General features: G+C 37.7%; 1 protein-coding gene across 2 annotated transcripts in view; it reads right to left on the bottom strand.

Moving 5' to 3' along the window:
• Positions 1 to 18,183, bottom strand: part of AFG1L (AFG1 like ATPase) — a 240,805-nt gene extending 222,622 nt beyond the window's left edge. For both annotated transcript variants that reach the window (XM_001368423.3, XM_007484405.3), the window contains exon 1: positions 18,008 to 18,183. In XM_001368423.3, coding sequence (XP_001368460.1) covers positions 18,008 to 18,158 — 151 coding nt within the window. In that variant the 5' untranslated portion in view covers positions 18,159 to 18,183. The remainder of the gene's footprint in view (positions 1 to 18,007) is intronic.
• Positions 18,184 to 23,249: the final 5,066 nt, after the last annotated feature.

The raw sequence follows: 23,249 nt of genomic DNA, 5'->3' as shown, positions 1-23,249 counted from the left end.
TTCTTAGGGTATCAAAAGGTTAAAAATACCCTGCCCACCTCCCCACCCTCAACCACTGGATGAATCTTCTGTTAGGAGACCAACCTGGACCAAGATTACCTATGACAGACAGGTAAAGATGAGCTATAATCTGCTTTACTGGAAGGAACATCTACTTCAACAAGAAGATAGATTCATTTGAGGACATCCAGGCTTCAAAAATCAACTAATTACATGAATGTAGAATGCCAATTCATGCAAAAAAAGTCCTTGGATTTTTAATAGACTCCAGCTAAACAGAAGCCAATAGTGTGAGACATATGTATTGCAAATATATTTTCAGCTTCCTGCCTTAAAAATTGCTAGTGCCTGGGTATAGACATCATTGCTTATTATTTAATCACTAGGAACCACTGATCTATACAGAGCTGGAAGGGAATTCATGCTGTCTGGGGATTCTTAATCTTTTTTTTGAGTCAGTGAAACTTTTCTGCAGTCTGGTGAAGCCAACAGAATACCTCCTCAGAATATTTTTAAATACATAAAATATAATACATAGATTACAAAGGAAACCAATTATAATGAAATGCGGTTATCAGAATATTTTAAAGAAAACAAGATCACAGATCCAATGTCAAGAATCCTTTATTTCTAATCTAATCCTTTATTACATAAATGAGGAAACTGGCACTGAAATTAAGGGACTTGTCCAAAATAACTTACCTTATAACAGAAGCTGGGACTAAAACCTTGGACTCCTGATCTGAGAGGTTGGTTGCCTTTTCACTACAACAGCAAGTTCCATTTTCCCATCCCATCTACAATTTACTGTCCTTTCTAGGAGCATGAGAGTTTTTATCTGGGAGTTAACATTACAACTACTGGATATAGTTCTTCAAATGCCCCAAATCAGTAAGCATTTATTAATGCATTAGCACGGCTAAATGCTTGGAACACAAAATATTTGGAAATCTACTTATTGAGAAGGAATCCACCCACTGAAGATAAGTAGTTGTCTTGCCCCTCAGAAATGCTCCCACATATATGAAGACCTATTAATATGAGAACAGTTGAACTATTCTTAACAAAGACAGCTAAACTCATTCAACTTCACAATCTTATTCTCCATTAGAAACTTGTTTTCTTGGGATAGGTAGGTAGCACAGTAGATAGAGCACCAAGCCAACAGTCAGGAGGACCTGGGTTCAAATTTAGCCTTGGACATTTCCTAGCTATGTGACTCTGACCAAGTCACTTAACCCCATTTGCCTAGCCATTGCTGCAATTCTGTCTTAGAATTAATACTAAGACAGAAGGTAAGGGTTTTTTTTAAAAAGAAAGAGAGAAATGTGTTTCTGTCATTTCAGTATTAGTATAACTAGCATCATTTTTCTTTTGCCTTTTTGTCCCTATTGAACATTCAAATGCAATTGTTATAGTTTTCAAGATGCTTTTATATATACTATTTTCATTCACTGATTCACTATGTCATTTGAACATCAAAATAATCTTCTAAGGATAATTCCCAATTTAGAGATGAAAAAACTGAAAGACAAGTATTGTTAAGTGAATTGCTTAATAGCTGAGGGTTAAATGACTAATTCACCTTCTGTCTTAGTCTACCATTCCACGTGTTCACTACTCTTTAAATGAAACTGATCAAAATGAACAACTGTGGAATAAAAGGAACTGTAGTTCCTTCACAAAGAGAAAGAAAATTGTTGCCAAAATGAACATACACTTAGTTAAATGAAATCAATACTATATAAGGAATCTAGATTTCCAGTTTAAGATGTTTACCCACTGCTGTGAGAAAAATGCACAATCAGGAAAAGCACTTTTAATATTTCTAAAGGGTTGAATTAAAATTTCAGCTGTAAACTTCATTACTGTAATTAGATTTTTTAAATGCATATTTATTAAACATCTATTCAAATGATGTGTTCACAATTATTCATGAGTTATTTCTGTGTTACACCAATTGTAAGAAAGTATAAACAGTGGCCACTGACCAGAAATATCCCACCACAATGAAAAAGTCTATGGTAAGGTCACAGGTAGCTTGTTTATGCTCCATTATATCCTAATCATATCTCAAAGATAAATGTTAAAGCTATTTTTTATAAAATGGAAACAGATCAATGACCTGAAAAGTCAGACTTACCATCGACATTAAAGACCTAGGTTTGATTCACTGATGAATAAACAAAGTATAGAAAGGAAGAAAATCAAATCATAATTAAACTCTTCAGAAAGACAACATAAGCCATCATCAAGGAATACATCACAAGATGATTTACCTTCATTTATGGAAGGCTGATTTTAGGGGCCTTAAAAGGTGCTTTTGATTTAAATAGAAAAATTATGAAAATTGGAACTGAATGCCTGCTGGTTGCCATTCTCTCCCTTTAGAAGTTAGTTAATCTTGAGAATTCCATGTATAAACACTGCCAATGGGAGAAAAAAAAATACTCTGCACCTTAAATTTCAAGACAACACATCAGTAAATACTGCCTTAAAATATGAAGGAAGCTATTTCAAAGTAATTAAAGATATAATCAAGCATCTTGAGTAACCCCTTAATGTTCAGCTTGTCCTACATTGTTCAAACATGGGATCTGCTTGCTAGCCAAAGACAAAAGGAAAACAGTAAATTTAGCTTCTAATTATAATGCTACATTTTTTATGTGGCATTTTTTTCCATTATTTTCCTTTTTTTCAAAGTAAGCACACAACTATTTCCTATTTTATCAGGCTAACAAATCAATTTTTGTTAGATTCTACTGTTTAGCTTTTGTAATAGAAATTAGCCACAAAGTAGCTCTGTATGATCAGGAATTGAGAATTGGAAGTGACCTCAGAAATCATCTAGTACAAGAATTCTTAATCTTTTTTGTGCCATGTGTCATGGGCACTGTACCCCAGAAACCAACTATTATCAGGGAAACTCCCTTGCCTTTGCATCCTTGTGACTCTTAACCTAGAAACACCCAATGACCCCACCCAGGGTCCTGAGATGTTTACCCTCTTTTGTCCTCTAGATTTAAGATGGACAAAGAGATGAATCTTTATGCCTCCAGGCAGACCCCAGTCAGGTGACCACCTCACCCCACCAAATGCCTGAGGGACTAACACTCTCCAAGTCAAGGCCACACCAGAACATAGCATCTAAAGAGTATATAAACCCCAGAACTGATGTCATCTGGGGGACAGCCTTTCCACCCATGCTGTCCCCATGGAGGAACAGCCTTTCCTTTCATGCTGTCCTCCCAAGGAACTGCTCCCCATCTTGCTGTTCCACCTTGCTATCCTCCTGGCCACTCTCAACATTACTTTCTAAATTAATAAATTTCTCTTTTTGTTTTTAAGCTAAGTTTTGGAGTCTTGCGTGCTTGCAAAAGGTATCCTTCCCAAATCCCAAGGGTATCCTTCCCACCCATAACACCATGGACTCTTTTGTTAGGTCCCTTCTCAGAATAATATTTTCAAATATTTAAAAGTTAAGATCACAAAAGAAACCAGTTATGCTGAAATATAGTTGTAAAAAAAATATTTTCAAAGAGTATCTCAGACCCCAGGTTAAAAACCCCTGAAATAGTGCAACTTGTCATTTTACAGATTAGGAAACTGAGGCCCCAAAGCTTAAGTACCAGGAACAGTCATATAAATAATAGCATGCTGGAATTAGAAACCAGGTCCTCTGACTCCAAATCCAACACCCTTTTCACCACAAAAACAGCAAGTAAAAAAGGCAAGGAACAAAGGTTAATTTCTCTTTGAAAATCCTAATAATGACCCAATTCTTTAAGGTTCAACAAGTGTTAGAAAGCAGTATTTAACAGCTATTTTTAGAGTGCAATGTTATTGTAGTCATTTCTCTGGATAGTTTTTTAAAAGATTAACTGTTCACATCTTGAACAAAAGAATATTCATTCTTGGGAACTTCTAAAGTATTCAAGTTGGCAGCCACACTGTACATAGCTAATAACTTATATTTCAATTAACTCATTTACAAGAAAGATATAATTATCTTATGTTGTTTAAGTGAAATGCCCTTACCCAATTCTATGACTGAATTTTTTGGAAAGACATCTCAGAAGGAAGGCTGGAATTGTGTGAGATAAAATTATAAATTCTGAATTTCTTTGTTCACAGCAACCAATAATAGTCTGTAAAGGCTCAAAGGAGCTTCAGTTTTTGCCAAGTAGAAGGTGTGATCTTCAAGAACCTATGGATCTCCTAAGCTTGAATTTAACTATATCATGACATGAAGTAGATGCATAAAGAAATATATATGTCCCAGGAAAAGGCTAGCTAGCTAAGGGTGTGGGAAAGTAGGGCTTATAGAAATAGAGAGATCAAGTAAACAAGGTGGAGAGGAAGAAAAGAGGAAGAATGAAAATTGGAGTACAGCAACAAAAGCAATGAAAAGGAATAAATGGAGCAGATGTCTGGAAGATATACAACAGAGATAAAAAGGCATGTCTAATACACAAATGAAAGATCAGAGTCTTTGACAGCAGCCTAGGTCAGAGGGAAAAGTAAAAATAAAAAGAGAATATACAAGAAGCTCTTAAGGTAAAGATCAAGGTCTTTAACAAAGGCCAGGGAGGAAAATGGATGTGTATTAATGCAGTTTTGAATATTAAGAAAGAGAATTTGTATAAGTCATACCCCCCCCCCCAATCTAACTACAAAGTTTATTAACAGCATAGAACCCTCTGGTGAAACACTCATGCCCACAAAAGGATATAGGGAGTCATCTGTCACTGCATCCCAACAACTGGATCTCTGCCTTGGTCTGGTTCTGAGAAATGAAGCTAAGAAATCAAGCTTCTGTCAAATAGAAAAAATGTAGAACTATTAAATAGTCAAAACCACTCTTTAATCAAGGGAAAAGGGGGTTAGCGCTACTAGGTTGCGACAACAGAACTGCTCCCCGAGACTGCACACACTCTGGACGCCCTGGTCACTGACCCCTGGGAGTGCCACTGACTCAGGATGGACTCCAAGGAACAAAAGAATTTGGGGAACCTCTATAACATTTGGGGAGTCCAGGGACAGAGAAAGATGATTGACATCACTATAGCTACAAGGAAAATGAGAGTGTTCAAACTACACTGACAGAATACAATCAAGCTGGGGAAAAGACTCATAGCTAGAGGCTAGGGTGTAAGAGAAGGGGCTGCTTACAATAGATACTAAAGGATGGTTCCTGCTCAGGTGTGGATCTTCTTGGGAAAAGTTCATATACAATAGGGGAGATTACTTAAAACAAATAGTAAATGCTTAGTCTCACCCAACCAGGATTGCCATTTCCCTGAGGGTCCCCCACTCAGTCGGAAACTTCTAATTTGGGATTCCCTTCAGGGTAGATTCCCATGGGAACAGGGAACAAGTACAAGCTTTGGGGTCTCCAATCTATAAGCTAGTACTGAAACTTGGGGTTCATCAGATCCCCAAGTTTGGTAACAAGTTTGGGATTCCTAGATTCCATGTTGACACTTCAATCAGACAGAATCTTCAGATCTGTCCATTTTTGACCATTAGGAAAGTCTCAGCATTTTTGTACATGATAGAACATTTATCCATAACAAAAATGTTCCCCTGACTAACTGCAACCCAGGAAATCTGTTCTAGCCAGACTATAGACCAGTTGGGAATGGCCTGAGGGAAGCAGGATCTAAGATTTAACACCATCAAAAACAAAGGGAGCTCTAGCCTTTTACAAAGGTAATCTAGGGTAAGCAGACCCTAGGCACCTTTGAATACAACAGTCATGAATAGGCTAAGTAAGGATAAACACTGGGTAGATAGAATTCCTTTAGTGTCAGGGAGCACATATAGAGGGGATCATTAGCCCTTTCAGAAGTTCCTGTCTACCTGTCCTCACCCCTCCTCCCACAGAGGAAAGGGGCTTAATTTCACTAGGCTACAACAATAAATTTGAAAAGTAGTGAGCCCTCTAACTCTCAGGCTTTATTCAACAATTGAATGACCATCTGTCAGAGATGTATAGGGTCTTCCAGCATAGGGAAGGAGGATAAACTAAATGATCTCTAAATTCCCTACAGCTCCAAGTACACAAAGTATTCCAACACAAAGAAAATAAAATGCATTGGCTATAAGGGCAAATCATTCTATTGTAAGCCAATTTACTTTTAGGCTCCTGAAGTTCATTTTTAAAAATTCCCTTGGGCACAGACCTTTGTCCCTTCCCTTTTTCTTATCACCACCATACCCCCAGAAGTGAAGGGCCTACTTGGGCTGTAGTTATTCCTATAGGATTAAATTGCTAAATAAATCCTAGACTACTAAGTTATACTCCCACAAGAGTTCCAGACTTTGAAATAAAATGCCTTTTGAGAAGGCACATATGAATGGAAAGCTTTAATGTCATTGGGTAAAAAGAGGTGAGCACACAGTAAGGCCACTCATTTCAAATTACAAAGCAGCCAAAGGAATTCCAATTTCCAATTCTATAGCAGTGATTGTGGTGGTTGCTGTTTGGTTGTTTCAGTCATTCCTGACTCTTGTGACCTTTGATTTGGGGTTTTCTGGACAAACTGGAGTAGTTTGCCAGTTTCCTTCTCTATTTTGTTTTACAGAGGAGGAAACTGAGGCAAACAGGATTAAATAGTAGCTATAACAACTGAATAACTGGGCTAAGATGTTATTTATTAGTATGAGAAACAATTAAGGGGCATCTGGGCGGCTCAGTAGATTGAGAGCCAAGCCTAGAGGATCCAGCTTGGTCCTGGGTTCAAATCTAATCTCAGACACTTCCCAGCTGTGTGGCCCAGGGCAAGTCACTTTGGCATGGGGCATTGTACCCCTAGAAACTCAGGCAAACTATTATCAGGGAAATCCCTTTGCTCCCTTACACCCTCTGATTCCCAACCCAAAACATCTGACCCAGAGAGGTTATCCTCCTTTGATTGTCCCATTGATTTGAGATGGACAAAGAGACAAACCTCATCCATCAGTCTTCCAAATCATGAGAACTACCCCCATGCCTTCAGGGAACCTCCTCCCCAACCCCTAACCCCACAGTTACAACCTCATAGCTGTAAAAGAATATAAAAACCCCAGAATTGAGGCATGCTGGGAGCAACCTCCCAGGTTGCTCCACTCATGCTGTCTTGCTGGCCAAGAATTCAATATTACTAATAAATCTCTCTCTTTACTTTAAATTAAGTTTCAGAGTCTTGCATTCTTGCAAAAGGTATCCTTCCTGAACCCCAGGGGTACAACTCTATACCCCATAACATCTTCACCCCCATTGCCTGGCCCTTATAACTCTTCTGCCTTGGAACCAATACACAGTATTGATTCTAAGATGGAAGGTAAGGGTTTAAAAAAAATTAACTAATATTAGCAAAAATCATATATCATAGCATTGTGAATTTCAAAACTATTCCACCCTAATTAGACCATTCTTTAGAAGATCTGATTCAGCTATTTCCTGATCAATAACAATAAAGATATTTGGAATACCAGAATCAGGTCTTGGAAACTGTGAATCTTAAAAACTGCTCTGACTCTACCTTAGAAGATTTGGCTAAGCTATTCCCTTATTGTAACAAATGGAGGTACTTGATCAGGATAAAAAATAAAATTCCCAGTATTGGGAATTTTAACATTACTCCACCCATACTAAGACAGTGCCTTAGGGGAAGATAAAGTTGTAAACTCCTGATGGAAAAATGAAAAAGTCCCTAACTCATACTTATAGTAAAGCTAGAACCTTAAGCTAGGTCTATTTTTAGATCTAATACAAAAGGATGCTAAGTACCTATAAAGGTTAAATTAATCACTAAAAGGTCAAGCAACTTACAAAAGGCAAGCTTAACAAAAGAGGTATGAAGTTTTAGTCTACCCAGAGAAGGTGATAACAAAAGAAGATGTGACCTAAGAATGGTCAGTCCTGGGGAAAACATCTACTGTGATTGGTAGATGTAAAAATTTAGGGGAGGTGACACAAGAGAAAATTTTCTTTAAAAGGAAGGAGCTCGAGGTGGAATTTTTTAGTTGGAGTTTTGGAGTTAGTGTGGTTGGAGCTGGCTCTCTGAACTTAGTTGGAGTTTTGCTTGGGACAAAATCTTGTGGTGAGTGGATAAAAGAATAGCTTAGGCCCTTTCCTACTATTTCCTCTTACTCTGTCTCGCTCCTTTCCCTTAATTCCTTCATTTGTATTAATTAAAATCTCCATAAAACCCAGCAGACTTGAGTATTTCATATTTGGGAATTTTTCCCATGGCGACCACTTATTTTTGATTGAATTCAAGACACTAAAATTATCTTTACAGTTTTGGCAATTCAGTCTTGAAACCCACATTTTTTGTGGTCACAAAACTACATTTCTCCTCCCTTCTTAGTTTAACAAGATTAGGAAGGTCTGCATCAAACTCGAGATTTAATTATCTGAGAAAATGGCCTTCAACAGACATGTGCAAAAAGGACAGACCTCTGGGCTGTCCTAAGTCAAGCTTGAGCCACCATTAGCACATGTGAGATTCAGGAAGTGAGGTAGAGAACAGCCTCTGGAGTTCTCATGACTTCCTGTGGAGAGGGCTAGAGTTTAGTCCAATCCTGGAGCTCGAGCTTGGAGGAGCCCTGCAGACAGCTTTCCTTCAGACTGGTCACGTGAGTGATAAGGACTGACCCCTTTCTCTGCCTTGGCTCTCCAGAGCCTTAAACTCCCTCTTTGGCTCAGCCTGAGTCAGAGCGGGTTTTGAGTTAAACTCCTTTCTTTCTCTCCCTCTTTCCTTCTCTCCCTCTAATATTGTCTTCCTTCTGTTATAATTAAATCACCATAAAATTTGGCAGTTGACTTGGATATTTTATTATTTGGGATTTTCCTTGGTGACCAATTAAATTTAGATTTTTTTCAGTCTCAACCATAATTTCACTTTATATTTCACATAAATTCACATAATTTCACATAATTTCACTTTATATTTCACATAATTTCACTCAACCATAATTTCACACAAGGTACTTTATAGTACCTTGATCATAGGTGACTCAGTTTGTGAATGAGGACTGTGATGATTAACAAAAGATGATATACTTATTCAGTTGGTAGAGTGACCAATCTTAAATTAACACTTATTTCCTTAATATAAATTTGCTATTCATGAGAGGGAAAAGTGCTCCATTTTCAAAATAGGAAATAATTAACTATATACATGTATAGGAGAGAGCTTAGGGATTATAATAAACTATACCATGCTTAAGAAGCTATGGTCTTGGCACTAAAGAGAAAGCCTAGATTATGTGGATATTAATTCTCCTATATTTTGCTTCCCTTTTTTTTGCTAAGAAATTAATCTTAAATAATACAGAATTTAGGTGTTAACTTTTGACCATTAATAAGATCTCAGCAATTTTTGTATTTTTTTCTACAGAAAGAAAAATATATCTCAGATAAAGCTATCCCTTCTTGATAATTTTTACTATCTCATTTTATAGACTTAGTTGGAGGTGTTATTTGCTACTATTTAACTCTTTAGGGCTCATTAATTTAGTAAAATAAATAAAATTTAGAATGTCATATTTTTAAAGAGATTTCAATTATTCCAACTGGCCAATTAATAAAAAGATTTGGATAATCAACATTCAAAGACAATTCAAGATCCATAAGTTTTCCAAAATTCCTTAGCCCAATGGTATGATTCTCTTCTTTTGTCTTCAATCCTTCCCTTTGACTATTCCCTTCTTTTCTTGAAATAGTTTATTCTCATTAACCTATAAGAGAAAAAAATCTTACCATGAAAAGTGAAGCCATCAAGATTAAGAAAGAAAAATTTAGAGAAAATAAAATCAAATAAGGGTTTTATAAAGTACAACTTTTCCTTTATTTTTCAAAATGTTGTGCTTTTAAATGCAATGTTAAATGTTAACCAAATTTTTATATACACCAGTTCCCAAAAATTCATACAGGAAAATTAACTACAATTTCATTGTAGTGGAAAATTATAGGAATTATTCACAAAACCAAATTTCCTATTATGATGTTTCAAAAATATTCACATATAGATGCACAAACAGATGTCTACTGGCCAAAGTATAATGTGTGGCAGGATACTGGTATAAATATTAGTACATTGCAAACAGCAGATGGACTGTAAACTAACTGGTCCCAGAACTGGGAATGAAAAAAAAAAGATGGATTGCATTCAATAAATCATAAAATGCTTTCAACCATACCAAAGTACTTTTCAAAACAAAAACTCATCTTCTAAACAATATTCTTTTACTGAATGTCTATGACTGCAGACATATAAAACAATTATCTCTGAAGAACTGAAATTGTGGCCCAAACAGCAACAGAAAGACAAATGGTAAGGGGGAAGGTTTAAACCCTATGTGCAAGAGGTAGCATAGAAGACATCATCCAGAAAATGTATCATCAGATGAGGAGATGCTCCAGTCATAAGGTGAGAACAATAAAGAATAAAGATATTGCCCAAAATGTTCATAATCCTTAACCCAGAGATTCTATTGTTAGGCTTATACCCCAAGGAGATTATTGATTTAAAAAAAAAAGCCCTCCATACAAAGCAAAATGCTTATAAAAAGCAGTTTTGTATGTAGTGGTAAAGTTCGTACTTTGTGGAAACAAAGTAGATGTCCATTTACTGAAGAAAAGTGAAACAAATTGTGTTATTTGAATAGAATGGAATATTATACTGTGCTGTTAAAAAAAAAAGATAAAAATAATGAAGTAGAGAAACAGAGAAATTAACTGACTAAAGGCAATAAAAACAACATCCACAATGTAAATGGAAAGAACCACCAAAAAAAATATAAAAATGAATGTTGCCTTACTACACTGTTGATGGAGTTATGAATTGGTCCTGCCATTATGGAAAGTTAATTAGATCTGTGCTCCCAAAAGTCATTAAACTGGGCATACCTTTTGATATCACTACTGGGCTTACACAGAGAAGAAATTAGAGAAAGAATAAGACCTATATGTAAAAAAAAAAAATTATGCAGCTCTTTTCATAGTAATTCAAAATTAGAAATTAGGGAGTGTCCACTTATTGGGGAATAGCTAAACAAATTATGGTAGATGAATATCAATATTATGGTGCTCTAAGAAATGATGAAAATGATAGCCTCAGGAAATAGGGAGGATCTCTGTGATACACACAGAGTGAGGTAAAAAGCAGAAAAATAATTTATAACATGATGGAGAAACATTATAGAAAACAATGACATTATAATAGAGAAAAACAATTTTGAAAATCTGAAGAACTCTGAACAATGACAAAACATAAATCCAAAAGTCTGAAGACAAAGCATGCCACCCACCTCCTACCGCCACAAACTTGGACTTAAAAATAAAAATGAGAAAAATATTTTTAGATATGAATATGGGGATTTGTTTTGCTAAGCTATGTATCTGTTATTAGGGTTTTTTTCTTTTTTAGAAAAAGTATTCAGTGGGTAGCAGAAGACAAATAACAAATGCTTGTAAAAAAAGAATTAATTTTTAAAAGAGAAAATGAATATTGCAAAACTTCAAAGAACAAAGTTGGCCTTAAAGAAGAGATATGAGAAGAAGGGTCCCCTTCTTTTGCAGAGGTAAAGGAGAAAAGGATGGTCTACAAGTGTGGACCATTTTGTATATATGTTTGTGTGTTGGTATACGTTAGTTTTTTCAATGTACTAATCAGTTCTGCCAAATTTTCTTTCTCTTTCTTTTTCCCTTTACTCTAAAAAAAAAATCTATCATAAGTGGCTTTCTAAGATCAAGAACAGGAAAGATATAGGGGAAAATGCAAGTGACATAAAATCTATTTTTTTAATAATAAGCAAAAGGTATAATGAATGGAAACTCTAATAGCTACACTGGTAACCATTATATGTTTAAAAACATGCCTAGAGGAAGGTCTTTAGCATATCAGGTAAAATATACTTTTAAATAAATATAAGCACTAAGATATGTGAACAGAATAACTATACTATGATATATTTTGCAGAAAAACCCAAATTAATGTAAATTAGCTTTTGGCCCTTGTAAGAATTGAGTAGAGACCCTGAAACAGAATCTTGCAGTCTGATGAAGAGACTGGCGTAGGGGGCAGGGAAGAGGAGCTGAAGATGCTGGGAGAATAGGAGCTGAGAGAGTTCTGAACCAATGGACCCACACTTCCAGCATGGGAAGGAGATTGCCAGGAGGGCTTCCTGAGGGTCTGAGAGAGACTCCTGAAGCCAAGAGGACAAAGAACCTGATTTCCACCTTGCTATATATCTGTCTCCTGCTTGAAAATCCTCCACAACCCCTCACCACTAGACTCCTGCTATTCAAGACTGACCAAGTCAGTTGGACTCTGAGGCAGGGGCCAATCTGCCCTCTCATTTGGGTCTTTCCCCTTTCCACCATTCTCTGGTTAGATAACAAAAATATCAGCTTAAGTTAGGAGTAAAGTTAGGAGACAAGGAAAAGAGTGTTTGGCCAAAAGGCTTTGAAGCACCAAGCCTCCAGCAAAGGACCTTGGATTTCAAACATCTGTTGAATTTAATTGTTGGTGCTCTCCTAATCCCTCCATCCTGCTTCCAGATCTCTCCTGCCTTCATTCCCCATCCTTTTCAAAATAAATTTCAGTTATTGTCAGTTAGAGATAGGTTAGAGTTTTCTTGAAAGATAGAGGTTGGGTGTGTGGGCACAGGATCAAAAGGTGAAACCTTTGTTTCATCTGGGACAAGCAAAGAGCCTGCTTGTCACTGGAATTATAGGGAAGGGTCTCACAACAAAGACCCTTACCCCTGAAAGGGACTGTTTGGAATATCACATCCTCCCAGCAGTTTGTGCCCACATTCAAGGGAAGAGGAGTAGGCAGATTCCTTCTCTTTCTGTGTGATCCTTATCTGAGGTCAGCTAACTGTGGGGAAGGAGAGACACAGCCATCTTTTCACAGACTTCCAGCTTTTCCTCACATCCCTTTGCCTCCATATTTTGCTTCAACTCCTCACTGGAGATATTCATCCACCTAGCGAGTTCATCCTGTTTACCCCTCTCCATCAGTAAGAGAGGAGAGAAATCCCCCTCCATTTTCTCTCTCCTTTTGCCTCCTCCTTTACACCTTGTACTAATTTTTACTCTTTACTATGATGATTATAACAGCAAAAGAATGTGTCAAATAGGCATATTACTTGGATAGTGTATATAAATCATATATAACAGTATGTGGTCCTAAAACATAATTAGATCTCAGTAGTTAATATTAGTATCACTGAAATCAAAAGATGAAAAATACAAAATACCTATACAATTATTTTATGATCTAAATGAGAGTTCTTTTCATCGGAGATTATGCTAGCAAGCTTTCTAGATGGTTTGGATGATAAAGTGGGAAAAAGAATATCACATGAATACAATCAGGAATTCTTTTTTTTTTAACCCTTACCTTCCATCTTGGAATCAATACTATGTATTGGTTCCAAGGCAGAAGAGTGGTGAGGGCTAGGCAATAGGGGTTAATTTCTTGCCCAGGGTCACACAGCTGGGAAGTCTGAGGCCACATTTGAACCTAGGACTTTCCATCTCTAGGCCTGATTCTCATTTTGCTGAGCTACCCAGCTGCCCCCAATTAGGAGTTCTTGTTCACTTTTCTCAGAAGAGGACCAATGACATCAACAGGTGATATCTTCACTTGAGCATGAATTGTATTTAAGTGAAGCAGAGTTGCACAAAGACTTCAGCCTCACTCTCCCTTCAAAGTCAACAAAGTCTAGTGGCAAGACAAAAGTCAGGATAACTGGCAATAAACCAGGATGCAGTAGATGATTTTGGTGTTTTCAATGGCTGACCAAGCTCTAAATGCTCCATAGTACATGATAAAGCTGCTACATGGCCTTTGGAACAAATCGGAGCCCACCAGTTCTGCTGGAAGTCACTGCATGCTTGGGGTGGACATCACTCTAACTCGCCAATGGGTCTGAGGTCTATAGATTACCTTCAACCTCATTTAGCCCATCTGCAGACAGTTTTACCAGAATGTGACCACTGCACATAGTACAGCTTTTTGGAGCCACAAATGAGAGCTGAATGCCAGATGGCCACCAAAGGTGAATGAGCAGGCTTAAAAGGGATCAGTAATCCCTCACACCAAAGTGTGAGGGTCCTCTCAGAACACCCCATACACCCCAATATATTCCAATCAGGATTATGCTAAAAGCCCCAGATTTCTCTCTTTTCTTGTCCCTATATTTGGAGCTGCCTAGACATGAGGATCCAAGAGCAGTTTTCTTTCCATTGCTTCTCCTAGAAGTTATGGTACTGTAAAATCATCATCATAATAGCTAACATTCATATAGCACCTTAAGGTTTGCCAAGTACTTTACATACATTAACCTGTTTGATTCTCACAAACAGTATAACAGTTATTTGTATCTCTTGGGTTTTTTTAACATAGTGAATAAATATCTGAAGGAATACTATACACATACATACTTCTAGAACACTGGATAATTGATAAATACATTTCAAGTTTTCAAATAGAAAGATTATGTACACTTTGTTCTTTCAGATACTAAAATTTGATTAGATTACAAAAATGCATAATAAAGTAAATAATGTTTTACTTTAATTAGATGAAAACTCACATTTATTTAATAACTTTTATATGCACAAGTTCAGATAAGAAAGTGATCCCAGCCCTCAAAAAGCTAAAATTCCAGGAGCAGCTCCATGGCTCAATGTATTGAGAGCCAGATCCAAAGAAGGAAGGTCCTGGGTTCAAATCTGCTCTCAGACACTTCCCAGCTGTGTGACCCTGGGCAAGCCACTTAACCCCCATTGCCTACCCCTCACCACTCTTCTGCCTTGGAACCAAAACATAGCACTGATTCTAAGCTGTAAGGTAAGGGTTTAAAAAAAAAAAGCTTAAATTCCAATAGGGAATTATTACCCATATGCAAGCAACTATAATATAACACCAAATACAATGTCATTAGAGATATAAAATGAAATAGAAATGACAGAGGTACATAGAATGAGGCATGGCTTCATTAAGAAAGTGACAATTTGAGGGTTTCCTTCTAAGGGTTAGGTAGGAGTTGAACAGATAAAGAGTGGAAAGGAAGAATATTGCAAACATTGCAAAGGTGGGAAAACACGAGGGGGGTTTGAAAGACAAAAAGTAGTTTGGCTTGAAATGTGTGGAAAGAAATAATAGGAGAAAAGATTCTAAAAGCAAAAGATGCCAAGCAAAGATGTTTGAGCTTAAGTTGGTAGGCAACAGTGTGTAGGTAGGTTTTTGAACAGAGGATAGAACAGATGGAAGCAAAAAGGTAAAGTTGAATCTGACCATTCTGGATGACAAATGAAGGATGGAGTGAAAAGGGTGGTGAGTGAAAGCAGGTAGATCTTTAAGGAAGAGATTGCCTTGGTCCAGTGAAGATGGTATTATGTGGTAGTGGCACTGGTAACAAGGAGCAAATTAATTCAATGAATATCACTAATATAGAAAAGTTAAGGTAGTTTATCAATGTAACTATGCAAATTTAATTCAATTCAAATCAGCAAGCATTTTTTTCTTTTCTTTAAAAGCCTTACTTTCCATATAAGAATCAATATTATGTATTAATTCCAAGGCAAAAGAGTAGTAAGGGCTAGGCAATGGGGGTTAAGTATCCCATGGTAACATAGCTAGGAAGTGTCTGAGACCACATTTGAATCCAGGATCTCTCATCTCTAGGCACGACTCTCAATCCACTGAGTCACCTAGCTGCCTCCTCAACAAGCATTTCTAAGCATGAGTGTAGAGACAAAAAAAGGCAGATCCTGGTTTCAAGAAGCTTACATTCTACTAGCCAAGTAATATAGAAGAAAGAACCTGAACTGAGAGTCAGTAGACTGAAGAAAATAAGTACTGAACTTTGGGTCAGGAGACCCTGGTTCAAATTCAGCTGGGTGGCCTTAGACAAGTCAGTCTCTCAGAGCCCCCACTGGGGCATTTGTAAAACAGGGACTATACTGATATTACCTGAGAACTTAGACTCAAATTCTGGCTCTGTTGCTTAGTATCTATATGACTTTAGACAAGTTACAACCTCTGTTTTTTGGGTTTTATTTTTGTCAGTGACCCAATTTCCTCCTCTGAAAAAACGAGATGATTGGATTAGACGACCTCTGAGGTTCTTTCCAACTCTAAAATTATGATCTTATTAAACCAGCCTCTTTATAGAAGAGTAGGCAAGTCACATAGCTGGGTACCTCAGTTTCCTCATATGAGTGGGAAAGAGATTAGATGGTATCTAAGATCTCTTCTAGCTCTGAAACTTCTATAATGCTGAGGTTCTAACAAGATTTAATTAAATAAGCATTTAATAAGTGTTTATTATATGCCACATACATATTTATTGATTTCAAAGAGCTAACATTTGGGAGGGGAAGGAAAGAAGGGGGATACCAGAAACAGTATGTACTGAGATAAATACAAAAGATGGAAAAAGTGAATAAAAATATTTTCAGGTAGGGAGAACACTATGAAGATCAGAAAAAGGCTTCTGGCACAAGAAAGCACAAGAGTTTTATTTTTAAAGAATCACAAGAATTCCAAGATCATATACCACCATATTACACTGCATGGATATATAAGAAATGTCAGTGATGAAACAAGGAAGCAAAAAGTGATTCCCAGAGAAAGCAGCACAAATACTTCTTTGTTTGCTCCTAATGACATAGAGGGCAAAATCACTGAACCTTTCTGTGCCCCCAGGCAACTTTATAAATTGCAGAAATTGTTGCTTTTCTGTAATGGAAAAGGGGAGTCAATTCACTAGGAGCTTCCTACATGGGTGAAATCACAGATCTAAATCAAAAACAAGAGAAAAAAGAGAAAAACATGGTTTTGAAAAGGAAGGAAAGAAATAAGAAGAGTATTTATGAATGTGTGAGGTGGTGGTATTGAAAATACAAACTTATAGAAGAATGAGTGTCTCTAACTTTGCTATGGAAATTTTTTTATTTCCTTTTATTCCTCCTCAATCTAGTTAACATTAAACTTAATTGATCAAAACCTGTCCCACAGAATGCAAAAATGTACCTAAAGTCCTAAACATTCCTTAGATAAGACCCAGAGGAAGAAGAGCAACTGTTCCTTACTCCCAAGTGAAATGTGAAAATCTTTCCTCAACCAGACTATTTGTGAATCCTCTAAATTTAGTAGTTTAATCTGTAACCTAACTTAATTTACCTATAGTTTATTTGATTATGACTTTAAATCTCTTCAACTTTTATGACATTGAAAGAAGTTTAAGATTACAGATCTATCTTCTTTTATGGCCTAAGAGGAATGTACAAGAATGCAAAAAGAATGAATTAGTTCTCTGTCACAGATTTAAATATGTCTATTAAAAAAAAAAACACTTGTCAGAACTGTCATGATTCTTTAAGTTTTCTCAATTTATTCTTAAGCATAATGATAAAATCTATGGTTGTGGTTTTTTTTTTAACCTCCATAATTTCTGCATTGTGGTAAATCTATATTTGGCAGCAGTTCCCACCACATGAACTCAGAGAGGAGATATTTCTTCCGTAGCAACTTCATGATGATAACTTCCTGACCATGACTGGAATCCCAATGGATCTTAGCAAGGGTCAAGTTGACCTGAACGTCCGAGTCTGTACATAAAACACCTTCCAGAATAGTTAAGAAAAACGAGTAGAGGCCCCTAATTTGAGATACTAATATGTAGAGGAGAATGAATTCCAAGAAGTCATTGGAACTTGCAGCGAGATAGCCAACCGCGACCGTGATTTCGACCTTGGCCATAAATTTAACCATTTCCTAGCAAGGAGGACAAGCCTCCAGTTCCCACCACCCCAGGTATGTGCGGCTCCTCCTCTCACTCCCTCGGGCATCCCACTTCGGCCAGGCCACCTTCCAACAGACCACAGCCTCCAGGGGACCGAGAAACCCAACGGGGCAGAGCCCTGACCCTCACAAGGACAGGCCACAGCACGGCCATCCATCCTGGCTCCGCCTCCCTGGGGCTCCGTCAAACTGACCTTTCCGAGGGGGCCTCCCGGGGACGGTCGCAGGGGCAGAGCCAACGGCGGCTGCGGCTGCTGCCCGAGCCCCCCACCAGGTGCATCTGCCCCGCACCCAGGTCTGCACCAGGGGCCGCACAGTAACCCAGGGCGACAAGGAAGCCGCCATCTTGGAGAGGAAAGGGGGCAAAAAAAAAAAACTTTATTGAGACCAAAGGAAGGACAGGGGAACAAACGAAGCCAATCAGATTCCTCGGCCTTGCCTCGGCTCCTCCTTTGACATAGAAATGAATGGGTGTAGAAACCTGAACCGCAGGCGGGGAGCCCTGGGACCTGAGGGCCTCCGTTGGGGCCGCCTTTTTCCCTTCCTGGAACTATTCGCCTACGGACTACAATTCCCAGGGTGCCCTGCGACCAGCTGGGGTAGTGTTTTAGGAGCATTTGATCCTGGAAGAGATTTTGGAGATCGCTCTAATCCTAGGGTTCTAAAGGGCTGAAGACAATAGACCCCTTCTAAGAATAAAAGATTAAAATAAAGAGCAAAGAAAACCAGTTATATTGAAATACTAATCAAAATATTTTAAAACTACAACTCAAGTTAAGGGAACCCAGTTTTTAAGACCACCTGTTGTTTTAGAGTCCCACTCCATACAGTCTCCTTAGATTCTCAGTGAATGGAGGGGTATCCCACAGTCACTAAGGTCCAGCAACTTCCAATAATTGAAAATTTTGCAGAATATTTGGACAGTAAATGGAGTCATATAAAAAAAATAATTATAGTTACTAATCAGTGGCCTACTTAAACCAAGATCAAAAGACCAAAAAAGAAAATAAATGTAAAGTCACAGTAACCTACAACACTTGAGTTGACTGAGACTAGCGTCACACACATAGCATGTAAGTGACAATGAACCTAGACTCTAACCTCCCTACTTGCTCCTACTGCTCCCTCAAGGATAGAGGGCAACATGCACACATATAAATACACCACTCTCTATACTTTTCATAATGAGACATCCAATTTTATAGCCCCATTTCTTGTCTTTAAGAGAAGCAGTTGGCAGAATAGACAGAAAGCTCTCAGAGGCACTGGCTACCAATGGCAGCCTGAAGTATTCTACCAGTAATCTGAACAGATCAATTATCACATTCCAAAAATGTATGCTAAAGACAGCCAAAAAAAAAACAATAACACTCCCTCCACGTACACTTTTGAACTTTTAATAAGCCAACAAAGAGGTTATAATGGACTTCACCAAGAAAAACAAAATTGTTAAAAGTTGATCATTAGAAGGAAAGCAGGGAGTTTACAAGGTATAAAACAAATTACCTCTTACCTCCTTATAAAACTGGTAGCAGTTATTATATAAAGAAATGGATATGTATATAATCAGAACTCACTAACAATTTAACAGTTATGCTCATCCAGACTATAGATTTTCTCTCTCAATCAAGTAGGACCAAGAATTAAGCTCTTCAGGACGTTGAGAAGTCTTATTCTTGACTGTCTCCATTCAGTAGCATTTAGCATCTGACAAACCAATTCTAAATTCCTTTCTCAATTGCACTTTGTACCCATTCAGTTCCCTGTTGTAGCAAAAGGCAACTCATTCTTCTTGACTATCCTCTGCCACTGCTGCTCCCAAAGAGAGCCTCTTTGGCCTCTGGTCCTGGCCACCATAGTAGTCTTTCTCTCTAGTCAAGCTTCTTCAGTAAGAAATCACTAATGTGAGTTTGTCAGTTTCTCTCCATGGGCCTTATTAACTTGGAAAAAACCATGGAATTATTTAATATTCAGAAAAAAAAACAACTCTTTAATCAGGAAAGGGAGAGGTCCAATATTCAGCCACTACACAGAGATCAATGCAAAGAACTACACAGGACCTACATCCTGGGACTCTGGGAAACATATCCCTGGGAGAAGACACCATGCTAGAAGCTTTCTCCAAAGAGTGACAAAACTTGGGGGGTCTTTTATACCCTCTAGAGAACTTGCATGGACAAACTGCAAGCAGGCTGCAAAGAGGTTGCAGGGAGAGGACAATTATAACAAATACAAAGGAAAGGGTCAAACTAAGAGCTGGGTTTCCTGAGAGAGACTTTAATACAAAGGGAAACACTTCTTTTTTATATATAACATTATTTTATTTGGTCATTTCCAAGCATTATTCATTGGAGACAAAGATCATTTTCTCCCTCCCCCCACCTCTCCCACAGCCACGAGCAATTCCACTGGGTATCACAAGTGTTCTTGATTCGAACCCATTTCCATGTTGTTGGTATTTGCATTAGAGTGTTCATTTAGAGTCTCTCCTCAGTCATATCCCCTCCACCCCTGTAGTCAAGCAGTTGCTTTTCCTCGGTGTTTTTACTCCCATAGTTTATCCTCTGCTTGTGGATAGTATTTTTTAGATCCCTGCAGATTGTTCAGGGACATTGCATTGACACTAATGGAGAAGTCCATTACCTTCGATTGTACCACAATGTATTAGTCTCTGTGTACAATGTTCTCCTGGTTCTGCTCCTCTCACTCTGCATCACTTCCTGGAGGTTGTTCCAGTCTCCATGGAATTCCTCCACTTTATTATTCCTTTTAGCACAATAGTATTCCATCACCAACATATACCACAATTTGCTCAGCCATTCCCCAATTGATGGGCATCCCCTCGTTTTCCAATTTTTGGCCACCACAAAGAGCGCAGCTATGAATATTCTTGTATATATTTTTTTCCTTATTGTCTCTTTAGAGTACAAACCCAGCAGTGCTATAGCTGGATCAAAGGACAGACAGTCTTTTATCACCCTTTGGGCATAGTTCCAAATTGCCCTCCAGAATGGTTGGATCAGTTCACAGCTCCACCAGCAATGAATTAATGTCCCTATTTTGCCACATCCCCTCCAGCATTCATTACTTTCCTTTGCTGTTATGTTAGCCAATCTGCTAGGTGTGAGGTGATACCTCAGAGTTGTTTTGATTTGCATCTCTCTGATTATAAGAGATTTAGAACACTTCTTCATGTGCCTATTGATAGTTTTGATTTCTTTATCTGAAAACTGCCTATGCATGAAAAGAGAAACACTTCTTTTTTTTTTTAATAATTTTTTTTAACCCTTACCTTCCATCTTGGAGTCAATACTGTGTATTGGCTCCAAGGCAGAAGTGAGGTAAGGGCTAGGCAATGAGGGTTAAGTGACTTGCCCAGGGTCACACAGCTAGGAAGTGTCTGAGGCCAGATTTGAACCTAGGACCTCCCCATCTCTAGGCCTGACTCTCAATCCACTGAGCCACCCAGTTGCCCCCAAAGCACTTCTAAAACAAATAAAGGCACTCAGCATCTGACCTCGTCTACTAATCCCACCCACTCTAGGGTCCCCGAACAGTTTAAGGTCTATAGTTCAGCCCAAAACTGGTGTGCCTGGTACTGAGGATTCTCAAAGGGCAGGGGTAAAATTGGGGTGTCCAGATTTCAAGCTGATAGCTTCATAGGACCATCATCTGTTGTCCCTGAGTATCCTCTCAATAGATGGGGTCATTGCCATCATCTTTAAGGTCCTGATTTACTCATCTCCACACAAGTGATAGTTTTTTCTTTGGTGCTCACCCAATTGATAGGGATGACTTAGTAGTTCATCATTTTACTGGTCTCCTGTTCCCTTGGGTTAGTCTAACAGGTGCCAACTGCCTTCTGTTCTGAAATCAAACCATTTTTCTCCTATATTCCTCAGTATTAGTTTCCTACCACTCTAGCACCACCCCTATGGCTAGACTAAAGAGTTTGTCACCTGATGCACAAAGAGACCCCCTTGAAAAAAAACTGGAATTTTCCTTATTGAGGATCTTCTAACTGGTTTGGTTGCCTAACAATCTGTCTCCTATGACTTGCCCTTGCCTCTCTTATCACTAGGTATATAAGAAGTCTTAACTTCTCCTCAGTAGAATTTTGTAGTGGTTGTTGTTTAGAGTAATTTTTATTAAGTTTGTGCTAAGAATAGAAACAATAAAAAAAAAAGAGAGAGAAAATGTACTTTCCTTCCTGATAGAATGACTACAGAAAAGATAACTTTAGAAATTATAATGCTGGGGGCAGCTGGGTGACTCAGTGGATTGAGAGTCAGGCCTAGAGATGGGAGGTCCTAGGTTCAAATGTGACCTCAGTCACTTCTCAGCTGTGTGACCCTGGGCAAGTCACTTAACCCCCATTATCTAGCCCTTACCCCTCTACTGCCTTGGAGCCAATACACAGTATTGACTCCATGACAGAAGGTAAAGGTTTAAAAAAAAAGAAAGAAATTATAATGCTAAATGCAAATAAACTAAACTCCCCAACAAAATGAATTATAGAATGGATTTTTTAATTTTGCTAGCATATATGAATAAAATAATTTCTATGTTTTAAAGAAAAATTTCTTTTTACATACATTTGTAATGTTTCTCCCATTGTTCTGCTTCACTACTGAATAAAAAGAAAGAAAAAATCCTCATCATAAACACACATAGTCCAGCAAAATAAATTCCTACATTAGTCCAAATTAGATGTCTCTCTCTGCATTTTAAGTTCATCATTTATCTATCAGGAAATGAGTGGCATATTTAATCTCTAGGTCTCTGATCTGGTTTATCGTTGCATTAATCAGAGATCTAAAGTCTTTCAAAGTTGTTTTTCTTTATAATATCATCCAATAAATTGTTCTAATTTTATTCTACTCTGTGTCTGTTCATAAAGGTCTTCTCAGTTTCTTCTGAAACTATTAATTTCATAATTTTTATGAAAAAACACAACATTCCATTACATTCACATACAGCAGTTGGCTTAGCCATTCTCTAGTAGAACAGCTCCTAGCTTCCAGTTTTTGATTAATGCAAAAAGTTTCTATAAATAATTTTGTATATATTATTCATGTGATACACATTGTCCTCATATTGTGACTAAATCCTGGGCTTTCTGTGACTACATCATTTGGAGGGACAGGACAGAGATCAAATTCTCTCCCTTCCAAACACATACTTATTTTCATTCCTAAAATTCACCATGTTCCAAGTATTTTAATCCATGCATAATTCAATATTTAATAATTTGGGAAATAGTATATTCATCAACATTTTTCTCAAAGAAACTCTTTTCTGGGACCCAGAAATGCCCATGTTATGTAGGAAATCAAGGTTCTATATATCAGTTCTATCCTTTCATTGTTGTTCTTGTTCCTAATTTGGCTCTTTTAAAGGGCCTTTTTATTTTCTTTAGCATTCATCACAAGCCTT

The sequence above is a fragment of the Monodelphis domestica genome, chromosome 2 (genome assembly GCF_027887165.1).
Source record: "Monodelphis domestica isolate mMonDom1 chromosome 2, mMonDom1.pri, whole genome shotgun sequence".
Lineage (NCBI taxonomy): Eukaryota > Metazoa > Chordata > Mammalia > Didelphimorphia > Didelphidae > Monodelphis > Monodelphis domestica.
This window is presented reverse-complemented; position numbering and strand designations above follow the sequence as displayed.